General features: G+C 42.1%; 1 protein-coding gene across 3 annotated transcripts in view; it reads left to right on the plus strand.

Moving 5' to 3' along the window:
- Positions 1 to 24439, plus strand: part of STAT2 (signal transducer and activator of transcription 2) — a 56735-nt gene that overhangs the window by 26526 nt on the left and 5770 nt on the right. For all 3 annotated transcript variants that reach the window (XM_073663687.1, XM_073663689.1, XM_073663688.1), the window contains 11 exons: positions 261 to 419; positions 1978 to 2070; positions 5058 to 5117; positions 9421 to 9441; positions 9521 to 9608; positions 12263 to 12313; positions 12754 to 12837; positions 13210 to 13308; positions 15854 to 15989; positions 18558 to 18607; positions 22644 to 22738. In XM_073663687.1, coding sequence (XP_073519788.1) covers positions 261 to 419; positions 1978 to 2070; positions 5058 to 5117; positions 9421 to 9441; positions 9521 to 9608; positions 12263 to 12313; positions 12754 to 12837; positions 13210 to 13308; positions 15854 to 15989; positions 18558 to 18607; positions 22644 to 22738 — 936 coding nt within the window. The remainder of the gene's footprint in view (positions 1 to 260; positions 420 to 1977; positions 2071 to 5057; positions 5118 to 9420; positions 9442 to 9520; positions 9609 to 12262; positions 12314 to 12753; positions 12838 to 13209; positions 13309 to 15853; positions 15990 to 18557; positions 18608 to 22643; positions 22739 to 24439) is intronic.

Below are 24439 nucleotides of genomic sequence, written 5' to 3' on the forward strand. Positions count from 1 at the left end.
CGTTGGAATACGGAGGTGTGTGCGCCATACGCTCACTGCTCTCTTCCCGATAGCTACGTAGTGAGTAATCAAGATCATGTGTGCGCGAATCCCTGACAATCCTGACACAGCCATTCTGATGTGTTTTTTTTTTTTTTTTCCCCCCTTTTTTTCCTTTCAACGTAAGTACACCAGCCTCATCTGGTCTAAGAGGTCTGCTTAATAGTTTTATTGTGAAATCCATTTTAATAAATTAACCACTCTTTTCACTTCTAATTCAGGGTGACAAGGACAGTGACAGTGTTTTTCCACTTGAAGCGTATTCTACGTACTCTAAAGGAGCTTTCAACTCAAGTATCTTATCAAGGAGACCCTCTGAAAATTGACCCTCCAAGACTAGAGGAAAGACTGCGTGAAATGCTGCTGTGTCTTCTAAAAAGGTAATTCTAAGCCTTCATCGCTGGAAAACTATTTTTCATCTTGTTTTATACAAACTTGAACCCATTGAAGACCTTATTTGCTGTTCCTTTTCTATTGCCTGAATCTTAAGCAGTTTTATGATCTCATCTTCGAAGGAAGACATAGGCAAAGTGCTGCCCTGCGTCTTGATTCATCCTCAGGATGCCAATACCGGTGAATAAAATGATGGAGGAAGAAGCTGTTGGTTTCCTTCTCCACCATTCAGCCTGTGCGTCTGAGACTCTGCACAGCAAGTTCGATGACGTCACTAGATCGAGCCTTCTGTGCTTAGCCTCAGTCCACACAGTGCGCAGAGCGGAGAAACGCATCATGGGAACGCGGCTAGGTGAACAGTTTTTTATTTTATTATTGCAGTGTATTGTGAAATAGACCATGACCTATGAACCTATCAGAAATTGGCATAGAAGAAGATTAGACTAAGTTCCCACAATGAATATTTGGTGGGTTTTTTTTACGTTGCAGATTTTTTGCACCAATTAGCTAAATTAGGTTACTTGTGTTTTTTCAAGCGAAAACGCACATGCTGTTTTTACTTGTGGATTTTCCTAATATCATTTAAACATTCAAGTCTATGAGGAAAATCTGCAAATACCATATTTACAGCAAGAAAATTTGACTTATTGCGGGTTTAAAAAACTCTCCGTAGGACATTTTACGCTAAATATAGGTGGGGGGGTGGAAGCACAGTGGGCATGAGATCTCTATAAATCCTACTCAATTTGCTGGAACTGTAAGACGCTGAGTTTTCTTCAGTAGAAATACATAACGTCAAAAGCACACCAAGTACTCATTGTGTGAATTTAGCCTTATGGGTATGTGCAAACGACTTCTGCACAAAAATGCTGTGCCCTTGTTCAGTCTTATGTGACTTCTTTTAACAATTTCAAGGTTCGGAAACCTTGAAATGTTTAAAAGTAGTTACATGTTCATTCTTAGGGCGGCTTATTTTGGAAGCTGTCTGCTCTATAAGAATAAAAGTATAAAGCAAAGATGTCGACTGCGTCATTTCGCCCAACGAACGGCAGCCTGTTTCCACGTTCTAGGAACGTGCGTTCCCGATAATCGTGCGCTCTCAATGCACCTTTACAGAAACATTTTTCACAACCTACTAGGAGATTCTTGGCTAATAGAAAGGGCGTTTATTAACCACATTTTTTTTTCTAGTTTTACAGCAAATCTTTTCCACACTAGATAGAGTAATTCTGAACTGAAAATGTTACCTGTTGCACAATTTTCCCTTTTAGGCCACGGGCCCACTATCAGTATTCGGTCAGTATTTTTTCTCAGGAGTGGGAGCCAAAACCAGGAGTGGGTGATAAATGTAGAATTGGTGACTTGTTTCTATTATACCTTTTCTCTGATGGTTTTGGCTCCCACTCCTGAGAAAAAATACTGACTGAATACTGACCGAATACTGATCGTGGGGCCGTGGCCTTCCACTTGCTCTGTTGAATGATTCTAGCATTAGTCTTGTGGGTAACTTTAATTAAACTATTTACTTTTTTTTTTCTTCATCAGATCATTTGTTGTATGTAAGCAACCAATCATGACGTGTCCATGGAGGAGGCCCTTGGTACTAAAAACCAGCACACAATTCTCTGTGGGGGCCAGGTGAGTAGAGAATAACTAGACATTTGTGAGAACCGATACTTTTGAAAATATCTTGCTAATGCGGTCCCTCAGATTAAAGGAGTTGTCCACTATTTTTTCATATAGGGCATCAATGTATGATCGGCCAGGACCCCGCACGAGGCACCCCCCCCCGATCAGCTGTTATCAGCGCCGCTGGCCGGAAGTCCTTACCTGCGGTGCTTGGCTGTCAAGTTGTAGTAACTTGGCTCTATTCAGCATACAACGTGATAGATAATGATGATATGTGGCACGTTATCGCGTTGTACGCTGAATGGAGGCAAGTTACAATGGCCCATATAAGACAGCATAATTTTAAAAGGGTAGTCCACTACTTTCACATTGATGCCCTTTCCGTAGGATAGAGCATCAAAGTATGATCAGCCGGGGTCCCGCATGCGGCAATTGAATGGGTGGCGGATGTGCAGTAACAAGCACCGGCCACTACATCTTGACAGCCAAGCACCGCAGGTAAGGACTTCCAGCCGTCGGCCACCGGCACCGATAACAGGTGATCGGCGGGGGTGCCACGTGTGGGACCCTGGCCGATCATACATTGATGCTCTATCCTACAGATAGGGCATCAATGTGAAAGTAGTGGACAACCCTTTTAAAATTATGCTATCTTATATGGGCCATTGTAACTTGGCTCCATTCAGCATACAACGTGACTGATAATGGTGGTATGTGGCATTTTTGAAGATGATGCCAATCAGCATGGGCATTTCTCTGGTAGCCACTATACTGTATTTACTGATCACTTGTCTAGCAGCTCCTCTGTATAGTTTGGTTTCCGTTTTGCATCTCTGAACACTCCTAGTGATTTGGGCATGCAAAGTGCTATAAACAGATCCATTAACCGATGATGATCTGTTATAATCCTCCCATAGACATCAATGTTATGTTTTAAAAAAAAAAAAAAATGAATTATTTTTCTGGACACAAAATGGAATTGTTTGACATTTTTTGTAGCTGGTCAGAAAAGTTGTGCAAATGAAGTTTTTTTTTTTGTTCTAGCTAAAAAAACGGAAAGTAGGGAAGTGAAAGATTATATTATGACCAAACGGATCCAAAAATGAAATTTAAAGGGGTTGTCCCACAAATAAAGTACATTTTAATCAATGGATCTTGGAATAATAAAAAGTTCCACAATTGGATGTGTTAAAAAACATGTTCCTGTGCCTAGATAATCTTGTCAGGGGAGGACACAAAAGAGTATACAGACAGGACAGCAAGGAATCATAGCTGATTCTTTCTGTGAAGTAAAAGATTTCTCTTCCTCTTTGAAAACTTGTTTTATCTCACAGGAAGAATCAGCTGTGATCCCCTGCTGTCCTGTCTCTATACTCTTTTTCTTTCTCCCCTGCCCAGGAGCTGTGGTATGATCAGACCATGTTCCTGTACGGTCAGACACAGCCATTACACAGTACACAGCAGGGGCACATTTATAAGATTATCTCAGCACAGGAACATTTTATTTAAACACATCCAATTGTGGGACTTAATAATAATAATATTGTTCATGGGACATACCCTTACTAGTTTTCCCTAGACTATTGGTCTCAGCCTACAGTGGTCGTCTTGAAATAGACTAATAATGTAGCTTGATACAGCACCGTAGTATAGATTCTGGTTGGCTGAACCTCTTACTTTTAAATGCTACCTATAATTTTAACACACTTTTGACATGTCAGATGTCTTGATCAGTGGAGGTTGCTGAGATCCGTCATACTGGAGTGTATCACGGCTGAGTGCTATCCGATGTTTGATGTCGATTCAGTATTAGAAAACAATCGCAGCATGCTGCGAGTGCATCTGATGATCGGATCACGCGCACCCATACAAGTCTATATCGGACTGCACTCAGATGTCACACGAGTGCAGTCTGATTACCGTGGACACAGAGAATGGGGAAGATGGAGAAATTAAGTTCTCAGTCTTCTCCATATTCAGATCAAAGCCTGACAGAGTTTGATCTGGGTGACATTCGCATAATTGACTCGATTCTCGGCCTTAGCCTTTTGTTTCTGTTTGGCTCGGAGAAAGTGGTATACCATTTTATGGTAGGAGTATAGACTTTTTCCTGAATCTGTAAATTGTTAACACAAAAGGTGCAGAAGCCCTAAAGCAAGCGATTGACAGGAGTCGCAACAACGGAACCCTGCTGATTAATACTTGTGACATATCGGGAATCTTTGAAGATATTATACAGTACTGTTTTTTTATACAATATAATATAGTTGTCTTGTTGAGTTTTAATTACCTGCAGCCTGGAAGGAGAGTAATTAAAGGGCTTGTCCATGTTAAATAAAAATTCCCCTAAAGTGATGATGTCCCGATTTTCAGCACATGACTGCTGAGGCCCGAGATTGACTGCTGCAGTCAGGTGACCACAACGGGACATCAGTGTCAGCGGCTGAGAGTGGCCTGCGCTGGAGCCACGGGCGTCCAACTTATGATTTATTATTTCACAGCATCTACTGCCTGTTAGGGAATTTTTATTTATCTCCGACAAATCTCTTTTAAGTAGCTGATATAGGTAACTAAATGTCTATGTGCCCACGATGCTGAAATGAAGCAGAAAATTTCTGCTTCATTTCTGCATCTCCTTGCCCGGAAAAAACGTGTGCGGAATTTGACACGCGTTTTTGAAGCGTTTTACACATGCGGAATTGCCTTGCTTTTTCTAATGCATTGTAGAAGGCAATTCCGCATGCGTAAACGCACAAATAATGGACATGCTGCGGAATTTTCCACACATCAAAAACGCTGCGGAAATTTCCGCAGCATGGGCATTGAAATTGCGGAATTTCATTGGGGACCATGGGGGAAGGATTACCAAGCGTTTCCCAAGCGTTTACGCAGCAAAAATTACGCAGCATAAACGCTTGAAAAATGCATCGTGAGCACGGACCCAATGAGCAGGAAAAAAACTTATTATATGAATTGTTCCTTGCTTTTCCTCTTAGGTTACTTGTGAATTTACCAGAACTCCGAAACAACATGAAGGTCTCTTATAAAATAGATGAGTATGTAACTTTCAAAACCACAGACCTCAGTCTTTTACTGCTGTTTGTTTAAAAGGCCTAGTTACTGTTGTTGTTTTTAATACATGTCAATTAAAGAGCATTTTCATGTAGAATGTTACATTATTGGTAAATGTAACCCTCCATTTAGATACTTTTATAATTATTACTCTTTTTTTTATATGGGTCCGATTCATCAAAGCCTTCACTCCAGAATTCTAGTATATAAGCTTTGAAAAGTCGCAAAATTTAGGCCCAACTCGGTTGTGCTCCCAATTTTTGCGACTTTGGCATTCAGCAATTTCTCCCAGCTCGTACACAATGGGTCATAATAGGGCGGGACGCCACAGCTCTTCTAGTTCATGAGCTGTGATATTCCCTACTCCAGTACCTGACTGGAGTAAGATTTATGGCTTAGCACATGGAGGCGCATGTCAGAGGTCCAGATTCATGAAAGCATGCACCCCTTCATGAATCGGGAGCGTCTGACTCCAGCACCCCGTGAACAACGCCGGGATTGTGTTTGTGTTTATCAAAATTGTCAACAGGAAATCGCCTCCTAAATGACAGATACAGTGGTGAAGGGGCGAGAGAAGTACTGCTGGATATCATACAGTTCATATTATCTAGAAGTTTGGAAAAACTCCGGAACCATCCCTAATAGGAACTATAATGTTGTCTATTTCCCAATGCCACTCTGGTCCTCCGCCACCATCTTGCAACCGCAACTTCTGCCTGACCGGAAGTCAGAGGCAACGGTCACAAGCTCTCATTGTAAGTCTATGAGAGCCTCATTCTGGTCTCATAGACTTACCTTGAGTAGCAACTTCCGGTTCACCCAGCAAACACTGGAGCCATATGGCAGGTTATAAACAGCAGAAGACGACTGGAGCGGCACTGATAACGGATGAAGGCAGTGACTGTAATACTAGGGGCAGGGAACTTATATTAGTGACATCACTCCAGTGGTAAAATAAAAAGAAAATGCTGGAGTGGTGCTTAAGCTTCATGCTCCCAAAAATGTAAAGTTACATACTGTACAAGGTTAACCCGACGAGCAGATTCAGCACATCCACGAATGGCTTTTGTTGCAATGCAGTTAAATAAAGCCATCTCAATACAACAAAGTTCAATTCAATTGTGCTGAACTTTTGTCATTTCCGTCACTGCTTATGTAGAGCACAACAGCTGATAAGCAGGGCTGTGGAGTCGGTAAGACAAACCTCCGACTCCTCAATTTCCATGACTCCGACTCCATGACTCCCTCATACATGGCTGATGTTTAAGTGAGAAATTTACTGTAGCACAGATTCATCTCAGCTAAAAGCCTAGACTCTTAGATCAGGAATAGGACAGACATTTATAGGACATTTCATAACTTTCCCAAATTCTTATGAAAAAATATTCCCCACAAACTGCATTGAACTACTGTACCCAATTTATTATATATTTTAGGAGTCTGAGTTGGTCCATTTTATACCGACTCCACGACTCCGACTCCAACTCCACAGCCCTGCTGATAAGTTAATCTAGCCTGCTCTGACTTGTATAGAAGGCACTAGGGGGGGCATTAAACCACAATGAAACAACGCTTGTACACACAAATCATTTGACTTGACAGTGGATGTGGTGCGGAAAGGACAATTTTTCACAATCCCTAGACTTTGGCACCCATGTGGCCCCCTCACGCTACGTCACTGTGAGCCAAATTAAGTGCTTTAGTTTTTTGTGTGTTGATCCCCAATGGATAGTGAGTTAATGGAAAAGGGTCATGGCGTAAAAGGGTTGTCCACAGTATGTGATTTCAGACTTGTGAATCCTCATAGCACGCATGGTACGTGCTGTCAAGATTTTCTGCCCCTGGTAACGGGCGGGCGTGTGGCCGCAAGTATGCAATTTGCACACATGTGGTCACGTGCTGACTAGACTTACGCGGCCGCGCCCAATATAAGTGAATTGATTGTGACCGGACACGTCTAGTCGGATTGTTGTCAGAAGATGCAAATTGCATACTTGCGTTAATCCTACCACCCACTCCCGTCACTGAAGAATCTTGACAGTGTGCGCTGTGAGGATTCATAAGTCTGTAGTCACTTTTTAACGCCAAGTATGGAAAACCACTTTAAGATGTGCCAAAACAAGGCCATAAAGTTAGGCAGAGATGGCTAAAGATGCGCTAAATTTATCCTCTAGTATCAGTCACTGTGATTAATTTTCCACAACTAGTCTACAATGTAATACATCAAAAATGTAATGTTCCCCATTGTTTCATAAAAGATAAATGAAACCTGTCGTTAGGTTTTTACTTGTGGAAGCGGTGGTATGGCTGTAGAGGCGTTTGTTCCCCAGTGAAAATGATAACTTTTTTGTACCTCAATGAGCCAGTCCTGAGAAATACACTGCTCAAAAAAATAAAGAGAACACTCAAATAACGCATCCTAGATCTGAATGAATGAAATATTCTCATTGAATACTTTGTTCTGTACAAAGTTGAATGTGCTGACAACAAAATCACACACAAATCATCAATGGAAATCAAATTTATTAACCAATGGAGGCCTGGATTTGGAGTCTCCCCCAAAATTAAAGTGGAAAAACACACTACAGGCTGATCCAACTTTGATGTAATGTCCTTAAAACAAGTCAAAATGAGGCTCAGTATTGTGTGTGGCCTCCACGTACCTCTATGATCTCCCTACAGCACCTGGGCATGCTCCTTATGAGGTTGCAGATGGTCACCTGTGGGATCTCCTCCCAGACCTGGACTAAAGCATCTGCCAACTCCTGGACAGTCTGTGGTGCAACGAGACGTTGGTGGATGGAGTGAGACATGGTGTCCCAGATGTGCTCAATTGGATTCAGGTCTGGGGAACGGGCGGGCCAGTCCATAGCTTCAGTGCCTTCATCTTGCAGGAACTGCTGACACACTCCAGCCACATGAGGTCTGGCATTGTCCTGCATTAGGAGGAACCCAGGGCCAACCGCACCAGCATATGGTCTCACAAAGGGTCTGAGGATCTCATCTCGGTACCTAATGGCAGTCAGGCTACCTCTGGCAAGCACATGGAGGGCTGTGCGGCCCTCCAAAGAAATGCCACCCCACACCATTACTGACCCACTGCCAAAACGGTCATGCTGAAGGATGTTGCAGGCAGCAGCTCGCTCTCCACGGCGTCTCCAGACTCTGTCACGTCTGTCACATGTGCTCAGTGTGAACCGGCTTTCATCTGTGAAGAGCACAGGGCACCAGTGGAGACTTTGCCAATCCTGGTGTTCTGTGGCAAATGCAAAGCGTCCTTCACGGTGTTGAGTTGTGAGCACAACCCCCCATCTGTGGACGTCGGGCCCTCATATCACCCTCATGGAGTCGGTTTCTCACCATTTGTGCAGACACATGTACATTTATGGCCTGCTGGAGGTCATTTTGCAGGGCTCTGGCAGTGCTCCTCCTATTCCTCCTTGCACAAAGGCGGAGGTAGCGGTACTGCTGCTGGGTTGTTGCCCTCCTACGGCCCCCTCCACATCTCCTGGTGTACTGGCCTGTCTCCTGGTAGTGCCTCCAGCCTCTGGACACTACGCTGACAGACACAGCAAACCTTCTTGCCACAGCTCGCATTGATGTGCCATCCTGGATGAGCTACACTACCTGAGCAACTTCTGTGGGTTGTAGAGTCCATCTCATGCTACCACGAGTGTAAAAGCACAACCAACATTGAAAAGTGACCAAAACATCAGCCAGAAAGCATTGGTACTGAGATGTGGTCCCCACCTGCAGAACCACTCCTTTATCGAGGGTTTCTTGATAATTGCCAATAATTTCCATCTATTGTCTATTCCATTTGCACAACAGCATGTGAAATTGATTGTCAATCAGTGTTGCTTCCTAAGTGGACAGTTTGATTTCACAGAAGTTTGATTTACTTGGAGTTATATTCTGTTGTTTAAGTGTCCCCTTTATTTTTTTGAGCAGTGTATAACATGAAAATCATATGCAAATCAGGATGGAAGTGCACTAGGGGCGTGTTAGTTCACTTAGACTGCTTCTTCCAGGTGCACTAACACCTCTAATGCTCTTACAGCCTGATTGGCACGTGAATGCTGTGCTAAATTTCTCTTGATTGACACATCGGATCTCTACAAAAAATGTATCATTGGAGACATGTGACTCTACAGCCACTACTGCCTTATGTAAAAATGTTTTGACATGTTCCCTTTAAAATTAATGTTTGGTAGCTTGTCAAACAGTAACTATCATTTGTTTCCTGGGCTTTTTAATCTTTTTTTTTTTGTTTGTTTGTTTTTACAGTAATCATCCAGTCAACAAAGGGTAAGACCATCCATACACTCAGATGTTATACCTCAGAAGGATATCATCACACATTCTTATTAATAGACTTTTTCTATAGATATCGCAGGTTTAATGTGCTCGGTTCAGAAGACAAAACCTTGGAATGTATGCAGGGAGAGGGGCTGGCAGTAGAATATAAGCATTTGGTACGTTCTGTATATTCTCATAATGTTGCATTCTTTCTATACCTGCATCTTAACTTACATACGTCCCCATAGCGCTTTCTAAGGCTTTATTCACACTTCAGTATATTACATCAGTATTACTATCCTAAAAGCAGGAGTGTCTCCAGAACACAGAACTGGTGTCAATTTTTCAATTACCGGTATCGTTTTTCTCTGTAAGGTTCTCTTCTGGTTTTGGCATACAAATGTTGATGAAAAATACTGACGTGTGAATAAGCCCTAATTGTGTGTTAGTAATAGTACCTGTCCCGACAATGGGATAATACGGCTTAGCCAAAATATAGCTACAGAACTTTTATTTTAACCCCTTAACAACCAGAATCTTTGGAACTGATCTGCAAAAAAATATTTTTAATTTATAGTTTTTTAGTCTTTTAAATTTGCTAATGCTCATTAATATAAAGTATTAGAATAAATTCCCTTCTTTATTTTTATTATTTTGATATAATATGTAGTGTTGACATATTAAAAGGCTGCAACAGCTTGTATTGGAGTACGTGTATATTTTTTTACAATATTAAAAAATTCTATATATATATGCCTAAACCAGGGATGTCAAACTCAAACACACACAGGGCCAAAATGAAAAACTTGGACAAATTCGCGGGTCAACCAGTATACAGTATAATGGGCCCCACAAAGTCCTCCATACAGAATAATGGACTCCACATAGTCCTCCATAAAGTTTAATGGGCCCACATAGTCCTCCATACAGAATAATGGGCCCCACATAGTCCTCCATACAGAATAATGGCTCCACATAGTCCTCCATACAGAATAATGGCTCCACATAGTCCTCCATACAGTGTAATGGCCCCACATAGTCCTCCATACAGTGTAATGGGCCCCACGTAGTCCTCCATACAGAATAATGGGCTCCACATAGTCCTCCATACAGTTTAATGGACCCACATAGTCCTCCATACAGAATAATGGGCCCCACATAGTCCTCCATACAGAATAATGGGCTCCACATAGTCCTCCATACAGAATAATGGGCTCCACATAGTCCTCCATACAGTTTAATGGGCCCACATAGTCCTCCATACAGTTTAATGGGCCCACATAGTCCTCCATACAGTTTAATGGGCCCACATAGTCCTCCATACAGAATAATGGGCCCCACATAGTCCTCCATACAGAATAATGGGCCCCACATAGTCCTCCATACAGAATAATGGGCCCCACATAGTCCTCCATACAGAATAATGGCTCCACATAGTCCTCCATACAGAATAATGGCTCCACATAGTCCTCCATACAGTGTAATGGCCCCACATAGTCCTCCATACAGTGTAATGGGCCCCACGTAGTCCTCCATACAGAATAATGGGCTCCACATAGTCCTCCATACAGTTTAATGGACCCACATAGTCCTCCATACAGAATAATGGGCCCCACATAGTCCTCCATACAGAATAATGGGCTCCACATAGTCCTCCATACAGTTTAATGGGCCCACATAGTCCTCCATACAGTTTAATGGGCCCACATAGTCCTCCATACAGTTTAATGGGCCCACATAGTCCTCCATACAGAATAATGGGCCCCACATAGTCCTCCATACAGAATAATGGGCCCCACATAGTCCTCCATACAGTGTAATGGCCCCACATAGTCCTCCATACAGAATAGCGGGCCCCACATAGTCCTCCATACAGAATAATGGCTCCACATAGTCCTCCATACAGAATAATGGGCTCCAGATAGTCCTCCATACAGTTTAATAGGCCCACATAGTTCTCCATACAGAATAATGGGCCCCACGTAGTCCTCCATACAGTGTAATGGCCCGCATAGTCCTCCATACAGAATAATGTTCACCACATAGTCCTCCATACAGAATAATGTTCACCACATAGTCCTCCATACAGTATAATGGGCCCCACATAGTCCTCCATACAGAATAATGTTCACCACATAGTCCTCCATACAGAATAATGGCTCCACATAGTCCACCATTCAGTATAATGGGCTCCACATAGTCCTCCATACTGAATAAGGGGACCGACATAGTCCTCCATACAGAATAATGGGCCCCAGAAAGGCCTCCATACAGAATAATGGGCCCCACATAGTCCTCCATACAGAATAATGGGCCCCAGAAAGGCCTCCATACAGAATAATGGGCCCCACATAGTCCTCCATATAGTATAATGGCCCCACATAGTCCTCCATACAGAATATTGGGCCCCACATAGTCCTCCATACACAATAATGGGCCCCACATAGTCCTCCATACACAATAATGGTCCCCACATAGTCCTCCATACACAATAATGGCCCCACATAGTCCTCCATACAGAATAATGGTCCCCACATAGTCCTCTATAAAGAATAATGGCCCCACATAGTCCTCCATACAGAATAATGGGCCCAATATTAGGGTGGTAGTTCTGGTGTTGCAGGCCAAATATAATCACCCTGCGGGCCAGAGTTTGACATGTATGACCTAAACGGTGAAATGATAGTGTACGTGTGTGTGTGTATATAATATAGCACACACTGACCTAATGTCAAAAAGTCACTTTTTGGCATCTGTTGTGTATAAGGGGCCCTACAGATACATACTGTAATAGTAAATCCTCAGCAGTCTAACAGACTTTTTTCTTTAGACACTGAAAGAACAACGAGCAGGAGGAAAAGGAAGCAAAGGTGCAAATGATGTGAGTATTAAATCTTTAGTATGGTATTGGTTACAAATATTGTTTTGCATTTTTCTTTGTTAGGCCTCATTTAGACATCAGTCATTTTTCATGTACTCAAAAAAAGCCGTCAGATTTGCATCAGTTTTTCTCCTGTGAAAAGTAAATAAATAAAAGCGACAGCACTTGGTTGGCATCAGAGTGCTGTTTGATTTTTATTTATTTTCTCACGGACCCATACGGATGCATTGGCAAGTTTGATCCGCGGCTCGTTTCAAAATCAGACATGTCTCTGTTTTGGTGCGGACCACTCGGTTGGCAAAAATACACAGAAATGTGAACAACCCCTTAGACTATAATAGGTACGCGTTCTATTTGTGAAAACCACAGGAACAACTTCTATGTGAAAATGTGATCTCTGAATGAGCGAATGAGCACTTATCCTTTTTTTTTTATTTAAGGGCTCGCTGAGTGTTATTGAAGAGCTTCACGTCATTACCTTAAAGACTCAATTCAACCATGATGGAGAGAATTTGACAATTGAGGTACATTATGGGTTGATATGTTGAATAAATTAAGAATTAAGTAAATAAATTTGACGAAAAGTGAGATACGAAATGAGACTATGTTCAGGTCTACCAGTATCGAAATGTGTTCTGATTAGTTTGATAAGTGTGAATGTAGCCTTGTTTTGATTCACTTTCCTCCTTGGCAGTTTATATAGCGGTGAGGTTGCTCTGTTCAGCAGATCCGTAGTATCATCATCAGAATACAGTGATCTTCAGTCCTCTTCTTCATGCCATACTTAATAGTCTTACTTCAGAATGTTTTCTCTTTCTTCATAATGGGATTGTTGCATTGTTTCTCCCCTTCTTCACACAACTTTCAATATTATGTCTCTGCCTTGTCACTCATAGGCGATCACTTTGCCTTTTATTGTGATCTCCAACTTCACTCAATTTACACGGGCGTGTGCATCAGTATTGTGGTTCAACTTACTCAGCACCAACCCCGAGGTAAGTGTGTGTCTTATTATATGTACACCACCACCTGAATTGTTCTCCAGCACCCAAACATTGGGTCCAGCAATGGAGAATTCCTGCCGCATGCAAACTACATATCGAATCTTTGTTGCTTTATATTAGGAGGAAATTATCTGACTCATTGCACCCCTATTCGTATGATTTGTATTGGGGTACATGGATGACATGTAGAGCCTCCTCCCTCCATTAAAGGGGTTGTCCAGGCTTTGGGCTCAGGATTCTCTAGTGCTGGGAGCTGGCGGATTTGCATACTTCTGGCTACATTCCAACTAGACTTATCCAGCCTCGGTCAATTCACTTGTATTGAGCGAGGCTGCCCACGTCTAGTTTGCATGTATGCAAATCGTCTTCTCCCGGCTCTGGCACAAGAGAATCCTGACAGCACGCAGTGTGCTCACTGTGAGTATTCACAAGTCTGTAGTCACATAGAGTGACTGCAAATTTGATCCCCAATCCAGGACAAACCTTTTAAACTATGGTGTAGAGTTGATAATGTAGAGCAGCTCTTGCTTTGGCACACCTGGTCCATCCATATAGAGTCTAGAGTTGGGCGGCACGTAATGCCATATTTTTTTTTTAACGTCCACTGTGGTAATATGGCCAGCTCTTCAGTGCTTGAGCAAAAGGTTTTCTTTGTTTTATGGGGTTACTTCAGTGATGTCGGCTGGATTGTTCCTACCTTCACTTATTTTAGAGTTTGGAGTGGTGGCATATCAATTAGTATATTAAATAAACACCTAATCAGTATGCTAAGGGAAATTGCGGGCATTAAAGCAATGCGTGTGTGACCCTATTAGGCCAAGTAGCACTATATATTGCATATAACTTGCAGTTTAAAGTCATACCACTGATCTACAAAACCCATTTTCAAATATTACTGTTGAATTGTAAGCTAACAAGGATAAGGACACCTGGATAATTTGTGTTTTTAATAGTTATCCTCAATAAAATAATTTAATAAATATAATTGAAAAGAGTTTATAGGGCGGCAGCACATTAGGTACATGCACGACATTATATATAAAATGCACACAAAAAAGAGCATGGACCGCATTTCCTAAAATCATACATTGATATATTGCCTCTTGGCAAAAATTTACAAACTGAACACGAGGAGGTTCTTAGTTTAACATTCTCATCAGACTGTGTGAAGCCCACTGCCACGTCACGGCGAACCTCTTAGTGGGTCCTAATTTCTGTCGCCTTAAAGGAGCGACGCTGTGCGCTGGCCACTATCGCAGTGACAATGCACCAGTAGGGCGGGCGACTTGGTGCCTCGCTGCACCCCTGCTGCAAGACTGAGACCCCATTACTCCAGACAAAACCGACCCAAAAGCACAAAACCACCGCCACTCCTTTAAGGCGACAAAAGTTAGGACCCACTAAGTGATTTGCCGTGACGTGGCAGTGGGCTTTATACAGTCTGATCAGATTGTTAAACTAAGAACCTCATATTCAGTTTGTAAATTTTTGCCTAGAGGCATTAGATCAATGTATGATTTTTGGCGGTACGATTCATGCTCTTTTTTTTTTTTTGTGCATATATAAAATGTATATTGACAATTGCTGTATAAAAGCTATATACAGTTTTTGTTTTTGAAAAAGGCCATGAAATCTTAAGTTGCCAAATCTCACATTCTGTGACTAAATGCTGCTGGGAAATATGTAGCTTAGCCAGTGCATCGCAGGAGTTGGGTTTTGACTCTTGTGGTGAGCGCACCTTTTTTTCCTATTTTTTCTTTATTTACAGGATTTTTATTTGTGTGGCTAATGGTTTTGGTTTTGTTTTTTTTAGTCAAACCAAAACATCCTTATCCAGGTTGTAAGACCTCTTCTTAAAGGTTTTTTTTTCTAGTGCTCGTTTAACCCTTTCACCGAGCACGTTCGGGTGCTTACCGAGTATCTTCAGCGTGATCGTATATTATGTTCGAGTCCCTGCGTCTGCATGCTTTACAGCTGCAAGACAGCCTCAACACATGTGAGGATTCCCTAACAAACAAGCAATCCCTGCATGTGTTCAGGCTGTCTTACAGCTGTAAATCATGCAGACGCAGGGACTCGAACATAATATATGAGCACGCCGAAGATACTCGACTAACACCTGAGCATGCTCGGTGAAAGGGTTAACCGAGCAAACTGTGGCTGTAACTGCTGCCCTGGCTCTGACTGACAGCCGACTTCGCATTAGAGCCGGCTGTCAGTCATTGCCGGGGGCGCGGTTTCAGCTGCCGCTCTCTATACACACAGCAGTGACTGTACCTGTGCCAGTGCCACCCTTATTACTGGAAGCCGAATGCTGCCGGCGGGAATAAAGTTGATTTTCTCCCAGCAGTGGGACTCTCAGTGCCAGCGCCGAATGCTGTCAGAACACTTAACCTTCAGAATGACCCCATATCTGCAGGTTAATAGCGTTGTTTTACATGACTGGTTCCCTTTAAAGCTACTGTAATCGCCACTTGTTTACAGTAAAGCTAAATAATGGGCTTGATTGACTTGTGTATGTATATTTTATTTTTAGGATGTGAGTTTTTTCTGCAATCCTCCTGACGCTCCTTGGATTCTGGTAGCAGATGCTCTTAGTTGGCAGTTCTCCTGCTGCACAAATCGGGGTCTGAATGCCGACCAGCTGCAGATGCTGGGGAAGAAGCTCTGTGGTATGGTGATATTTCATCTTACAGTCATGCTGGCATCTTCCCTATTATATTGTTGGTGACTTCACCTTTGGAGTATTTCTGGTTGGGTTTATCAGACCTGTCCAGACAAATCGCGAATACAGTGTGCCGTCTATTTTCATACAAAGGCAACTATTTGTTACATTTGCTTCCTGTTTTCTTTAGAGAGGAGAGAAGTCCTGTAAGGCCACGGCCCCACTATCAGTATTTGGTCAGTATTCGGTCAGTATTTTGTCTCAGGAGTGGGAGACAAAACCAGGAGTGGGTGATAAATACAGAATTGGTGACTTGTTTCTGTTATACCTTTTCTCTGATTGTTCCTCACCTGGTTTTGGCTCCCACTCCTGAAAAAAAATACTGTCCGAATACTTATTTATTTATTTTACTCGCTTATATAGTGCCATTAATTCCACAGCGCCGCCATCTTGTGACCACAACTTCTAACTGACCGGAAGTCAGAGCTAACGGTCACAAACTCTGTGTAAGTCTATGAGACCCTCGTTCTGGCTCTCATAGACTTACATTGGGTTGTGACTTCGGCTCACCCAGCACTGCAGTGATCCAGCAAGCCACAAACTGCTGGACACCAACCGGACACAATACAATACTAGGGGCAGGGAACTTAGATTAGTTGCAGCACTCCAGCGTTTTTTTTATTTTTTATTTTACTGCTGGAGTGGTGCTTTAAGACCTGGTCCATTTGATTACAACGATGTATTGCTGCTAAGCAAAACTTTCGAGAAATTAACCTGAAAAATCCTCACCTTATAAACCATAGAGGGTAGTTTGACCACCTGAGGAGGTCTGGGGGCAATTCACAATGTGATGGGGATGCTATTGGGATTTAAATGTGAAATACACACTGAAAGCCTTGTGGAAATTAGGTTGTGTAGAAGTAATTTCATTCGTCCTGTCCACTTCAGTCACTGAATGATCAGTCTAGAAAACAGGGAACAGAGGGGGGTGGGGGTGCATCTGCAGATTTTCAATCAGAGTTTCATTGAAATGGTATTGAGAGGATCATCTCATCGCCTCCATCTACACTGCACATCACACTAGGTGAGTGACATATCAGAATCATATTAAAGCTACAGAAACCAATAGAATGAAGGAAAAAGACCCTTAAAGGGTATTCCCATCTCCAAGATCCTATCCCATTATGTAGTAGGTGTAATAATAACATTAGCACATACCTCCAATTAGAAATGTAGAATAGTTCTTCTGATTCGCTATGTCACTTACCTCATGTGCAGGGCATTGCAGTAGCTTAGGTATCCATGGTTATGACCACTCATATATTGACGGTTAGGCTATGTGCCCACGATGCAGAAATGCTCCGGATTTTTCCTGCATCTCCCTGGCAGAAAAAACGCATGCGGATTTTACATGTGTTTTTTCAGCCAGGGACACACGTTTATCACGCGTTTTGCACATGCAATTTCGCATGCGGGTTGCCAAGCGCTTTCCAAGTGATTTTAGCATCACTTGGAAAGTGCTTGACAACTTGGTCACACTATATAAATCCATGCAACCAGCATGGATTTTATATAGTGTGATCAAGTTAGGTAAAAAAAAGAATAAAAATGGTAAAAAAAAACCATTATACTCACCTTCCGATGGCCCCCGGTCTCGCGGTGGTGTAAAAGGACCTTCTGTGACGTCATTTAGTCATGTGACAGGTCACGCGACCGCTGAAGTCGGCGGTCACGTGACCTGTCACATGACTGCTTGACGTCATGGAAGGTCCTTTTACTCCATCGCGAGCCGCCGGGGAGCCAAGACGTACGGGATAGAAGACCGGGGGCCATCAGAAGGTGAGTATAATGTTTTCTTTTATTTTAAATTCTTTTTTTTTACAGGCACTATGGTACCCGGGTCTGGAGGAGAGTCTCCTCTTCTCCAGACCCGGGTACCAACCGCACATTGAATCGCTTAATATCCGCTTGTGCACATGTAGTCATGCGGATATTAAGCGATTCAATGCAAGTCAATGGCGGCAAAAACGCCGCAATTCGGCAAAATAATTGGTAGTGCTGCAGATTTTTCCGCAATGATAATCCGCAGTTTAAATTTCCACAGCACATGCGGATTATCATTGGGGAACATTGCAGACCTTCTACCATGCGTTTTTTAAGCGTTTCTGCGGCGGAATTGCCGCTGCTGAAACACTTAAAAAACACATAGTGGGCACACAGCCTTAGTTAGTTAGCTGTTATGGATACCTAATCTACTGCAATGCCCTGCACATGGGGTAAGTGACATAGAGAATCAGAAGAACTGTATTACATTTCTAATTAGTGGTATTTGCTAGTATCATTATTGTTATATTTACAATATATTGGGATAGGATCTTGGGGTTGTGAATACTCCTTTAAGTATGTAGGCTAGACACAACACTACCGGCTGCACTATATCTGTGGTATTTATATGAAGTACAGTATGTGAGGTGACAAGGATTTTCTATTTTTTTTTGTTCTTGCTTTAGTTATTTCTTGTTTTAAAAGTCAGTAAATCTGATCTTTAACAGATATTGTATTTGATTTTTCCAAGGGTCAGTACCAAATAAGGACAGTGTTGTACCATGGAGTAACTTCTCAAAGGTGAAAAAAAAAAGCAAATATGCTGTAATAGTTAACAATAAAATAACAGATTATTATTATTATTATTTTTTTTATAAATGTATTCTCGTGTTGTCATCAGTAGTTAACTGCTCCCCTGCCTCCCAGCTTCCTGGGGGTGGTGCACTTCTGATGATTGACAATTCGGACCAGCGGTATTGTCTAAACTGCACACTCTCCCATGCTCCAAGCAAAGGCAGCTTTCCTTTTGCTGGAGGAGCGTAGGAGCACTGAGGTTGGCCCCATCCAGCGGTCTGCCCTTCTTCAGAACAGCACTTTAAAAGCTCTATAGCATAGAGCTTGTAAGAGCTGAGCTCCTTACCTAGGGGTCTGGTCACTGTGGATAGACTGTAGATATGGATGGTAAAGAGCAGTAAACTAAAAAATTAGAAATTCCTCAGTTTTTTAAGTTTTCTGTGCTACTATTTTGGGGTACATTTAATTTATTGATTAGGAAATGCAAAAAAATATATAACAGCTATTCCACCAAGTTTTTACATATTAACCATTCCCTCCCTCTCTCCTTTTATTGTGTAGTAAAAATAACAAAGCCTATAGTTGACCATATAATATATATAAAGCAGGGTACCTCCAAAATATGAGAGGCTTTTTATGATTAGGTACCTTTGCAAAATAAAAAGATTTATTTTGTGCCACAAACTAGGGCTTAGGGTTTGTTTTTGCAGGACAGATTGATCTTTTTATTAGCTATTTTATAATGTATATTTATTATCTACATTTTTTTGGTGGTTGAGGAAGAGAAAAACTTCTGTCCTTAATTTTTGCATTTTTTTTTCTATTTACTATGCAATACAAATAGCAAGTTACCTTCTATGGATCATTCTTTTTGTGGTGCTATCAGTTATGCCATTTTTAAGTCATATTATTTAACAAAAATTATAATTAAAAAATTATGCAAAAATTCACAGAAGCAAATAGCAGATGTCAGGGCTATAGTTGCGCCTCTGGTACCATAGGAAAGCTATTCTGGCACTTATAACCTCCTTCACCCTGATGGGCTAAAAGAGGGTGACCCCTCTCTCTGTCAAACACCTTAGATGCCTTTACAGTATCTAAGGGGTAACCGGCTCAAAGATCAGGTCTTCTGTCAGCCCCTGATCCCACAGGCTGTTGGCAACAATCTGTGCATTGGGCATGTGGAGGCAACAGAGGTGCGACTTTTGGGATAAAGTGTCCCCCCATAAAAGCAAAATGATCTCCTCAATGGCTGTTTTAAAATTATTATATGGTGGAAGTTAGGGGGTTAAGAATAGCAGAGAAGAATTGCATGTGATCACCAATAATGGTTACAAAGATGGCTCATGCCGCATCAGTGCCTAGAAAGGAGTTATTGTGCATGAGATGCAGCGGGATGGGGCACAACTAAGTGTAGCAGGAGAGTTCTGGGAATAATTTGGTTATGGTCGGTCTTGTGAACATTTCGTAATTAAAAACGTCATGTTTATGTGCTTATAGAGCCTATGTTATACATGTCCTCGTATCTATGGGTAGAGCCGACGAATAGAAGTCCCATACCATATACCAATGGTCTCCAGACCTCAATACCGTGAGAGCCACATTCACCTCTGATAGATGGTCGTAAGCCATATTCAGCGCCCCTCCACCTCTAAAGTAGTGACATCCAGAACCTGGTATAGTGACATCCAAAGCTTCCCTGCACAAATCACACCAAAACCTTGTGCCCCTTCCCTAATAATAATAAACTTTTTATTTATATAACACCACAGCTTTACAATTCAGACAATTTACAGAAATTATGGGCACTGTCCCCATTGGGGCTCACAATCTGCATTCCCTATCAGGATGTCTTTGGAGTGTGGGAGGAAACCGGAGAATCCAGAAGAAACCCACACAAACACGAGGAGAACATACAAACTCCTGGCAGATGTTGTCCTTGGTGAGATTTGAACCCAGGACCCCAGCGCTGCAAGGCTGCAGTGCTAACCACTGAGCCACCCTGCTGCACAATAATAGGCAATATATTTACAGTTATATGAAAAAGTTTGGGCACCCCTATTAATCTTAAGCTTAATGTTTTATAAAAATTGGTGTTTTTGCAACAGCTATTTCAGTTTGATATATGTAATAACTGTTGGACACAGTAATGTTTCTGCCTTGAAATGAGGTTTATTGTACTAACACAAAATGTGCAATCTGCATTCAAACAAAATTTGACAGGTGCATAAGTATGGGCGCCTCACCAGAAAAGTGACATTAATATTTAGTAGATCCTCCTTTTGCAAAAATAACAGCCTCTAGTCGCTTCCTGTAGCTTTTAATGATTTCCTGGATCCTGGATGAAGGTATTTTTGACTATTCCTCTTTACAAAACAATTCCAGTTCAGTTAAGTTTGATGGACAGCCCTCTTCAAATGATCCCACAGATGTTCAATGATATTCAGGTCTGGGGACTGGGATGGCCATTCCAGAACATTGTAATTGTTCCTCTGCATGAATGCCTGAGTAGATTTGGAGCGGTGTTTTGGATCATTGTCTTGCTGAAAGATCCATCCCCTGCGTAACTTCAACTTTATCACTGATTCTTGAACATTATTGTCAAGAATCTGCTGATACTGAGTGGAATCCATGCGTCCCTCAACTTTAACAAGATTCCCGGTGCCAGCATTGGCCACACAGCCCCAAAGCATGATGGAACCTCCACCAAATTTTACTGTGGGTAGCAAGTGTTTTTCTTGGAATGCTGTGTTTTTTTGCCGCCATGCATGGCGCCTTTTTGTATGACCAAACAACTGAATCTTGCTTTCATCAGTCCACAGGACCTTCTTCCAAAAAGAAATTGGCTTCTCCAAATGTGCTTTTGCATACCTCAGCCGACTCTGTTTGTGGCGTGCTTGCAGAAACGGCTTCTTTCGCATCACTCTCCCATACAGTTTCTCCTTGTGCAAAGTGCGTTGTATAGTTGACCGATGCACAGTGACACCATCTGCAGCAAGTTGATGCTGCAGCTCTCTGGAGTTGGTCTGAGGATTGTCCTTGACTGATCTCGCCATTCTTCTTCTCTGCCTTTCTGATGTTTTTCTTGGCCTGCCACTTCTGGCCTTAACAAGAACTATCCCTGTGTTCTTCTATTTCCTTACTATGTTCCTCACAGTGGAAACTGACAGGTTAAATCTCTGAGACAGCTTTTTGTATCCTTCCCCTGAACAACTATGTTGAATAATCTTTGTTTTCAGATCATTTGACAGTTGTTTTGAGGAGCCCATGATGCCACTCTTCAGAGGAGATTCAAACAGGAGAACAACTTGCAAGTGGCCACTTTAAGTAGCTTTTCTCATGATTGCATACACCTGGCTATGAAGTTCAAAGCTCAATGAGGTTGCAAAACCAAAAAAAGTGCTTTAGTAAGTCAGTAAAAAGTAGGTAGGAGTATTTAAAACAAGAAAATGATAAGGGTGCCCATACTTATGCACCTGTCAAATTTTGTTTGAATGCAGATTGCACATTTTGTGTTCGTACAATAAACCTCATTTCAAGGCAGAAACATTACAGTGTCCAACAGTTATTACATATATCAAACTGAAATAGCTGTTGCAAAAACACCAATTTTTATAAAACATTAAGCTTAAGATTAATAGGGGTGTCCAAACTTTTTCATATAACTGTATATATACAAGTGCCCACTTTACCGCCATTCAGTACTCTAACATCCAGTACACTCACCATACTATTGTATCCCGCTTCAAGCACCCCTCTAACTGGTAGTATCATCCTATATTCCACTTATCTGTCCCTTAACTAATATATGATCACCCAGGTCTGTTCTTCTGTACGGAGGCTACTCTGAAAAGTCACCATCTGGAGACCTGCTCTTCTTAGCTGTTCGCTAGACCTGGTGCTAATGCACCAAGCAGGCAGATAGCCGCAAGCCACACATCATGGGCCCGTGAGCCACAGTTTAGGTGCCCCTGCCATATACAACATGTAGTAGGTCCACAGCATTTTACAAATCTTCTATATTTACTTCTCACTTTTGCAGGACCCTATGTCCAAGGTTTCCTTCACATTTTGGGAATGGTTTGATGCAATCTTGGCTCTTGTGAAAGCACACCTGGAAAATATCTGGAATGATGGGTAAGTATTGGGAGAAGATTTAATCCTTGTTTTCATTGCTGACAATCAGTAGTAATGTGTAAAATAAGTGTTCAGGTTACAAGTATTTGTCTTCTTCACCCAAAATCATTGGTTTATATAGAGGTGTGAACCATTGTTTTTATTCATTAGATCCCTGGACTTGGGCTACGTTTACATGTAGCTTTTTTGCCGCATTTTTGTTTTGTTTTTTTGCAGAATAGAAGTGGCGTTTTACAGTACCATTACAGTGCTCATGATGCAGAAATTTTCCTGAGCATTTCTGCATCTACTTGGCAGAAAAACGCATGTGGTTTTTACATGCATATTTGACGCGTATTTTCCATACGTTTTTCCAATGCATTGTATAGGCAAATACGCATGCAGAAACGCACAAAAATTGGTCATGTCCGTATTTTTTCTGCGAGTAAAATCTGCGCGGAAAAAATCCTGACCATGTGCACAGAACTTGCAGAATGTCATAGGAAGTCATGGGATAAGGTTTGCACTGCGTTTATGGAGCGTTTACGCGCTGCAAATGCACCAAAAAACGCATCGTGGGCACACAGCCTTACTGTATTGGGAAAATAGAGGTCTTAGGACTATGTGATGGCTCTCACCATGCTAAATAGACAAAAATTCCATTCTGATTACCTGCTGTAACCACTAGAGGGAGATTACTGCATACAGATTTGACATTAAATCTAGTGTTGAGCGAGTATGTTCTGTCCCGAGTATGCTCGGGCCGAGCTCCGAGTATTTACAGCTGCTCGGTGATATGGTTAAATCGCTCCCGTGTGCATGATTTGCAACTGTTTGACAGCTTTATCACATGTGAGGAATGTGTAAGAAACAGACATTCCTCACATGTATTAAAACTGTCAAACAGTTGCAAATCATGCACACTGGAGCGATTCAAACATATCACCGAGCAGCTGTAAATACTCGGAGCTCGGCCCGAGCATACTCGGCGAAAGGGTTAACAGAACATACTCGCTCAACACTAATTAAATCCCTTCTTAATCACTATATTTCCCCCCAAGTAAAATAACAGCCTATACTCCCCTCCGGTGCCATTCCAGTGATGCCGGGGCTCGCTATGTCATGTGACGTGAGCCCTACAGCCAGTCAGCGGCTTCTTCACTTTCACTTCCTTGGACAAAATTGCTGCTGCGCTCTTCTTTCCTCCAGATGTCCGCTTTGTCCGAAGGAAGTGATAATGCAGCAGCCGTAGGGTTCTTGTGACATAATAACGTCATGCAAGCTCTATTGATCTGGCGCCGACATCGCTGGAACATTGTCTGCATGTAGGCTGCTATTATTTCACATGGGGGAAATGCAGTGATTGAGAAGTTGTTAGTAGCATACAGTTAGCTCTGATACTCCTTCTGCTGGTGGAAGCATGCAACAAGAATGATATATTTTAACTATAAAGGTTATTTTGAGGCATTCTAAATTATGTTTATAACAAGGTTCCTAGAGCACATAATTTACTACACACCTATTAGAATAATTCGAGTAATCGGGTATTTAAAGGGGTTCTCTGAGAATGTGATAGAAATAGCCACTGCACATATTTCAAGCTGCCAGCCACTTGTCAGGATGGGTTGCCGCCTGAAGAACCACAGCTAGAGACGCTTGTTTCGACCGTCAGAAGAGCAGCATCGTGACCTGATCTGCTCACTCAGCTGTCGAGCAGGGTTG

Source organism: Phyllobates terribilis, unplaced genomic scaffold, assembly GCF_046119375.1.
Source record: "Phyllobates terribilis strain yellow unplaced genomic scaffold, ASM4611937v1 Scaffold_2__4_contigs__length_985480577, whole genome shotgun sequence".
NCBI lineage: Eukaryota > Metazoa > Chordata > Amphibia > Anura > Dendrobatidae > Phyllobates > Phyllobates terribilis.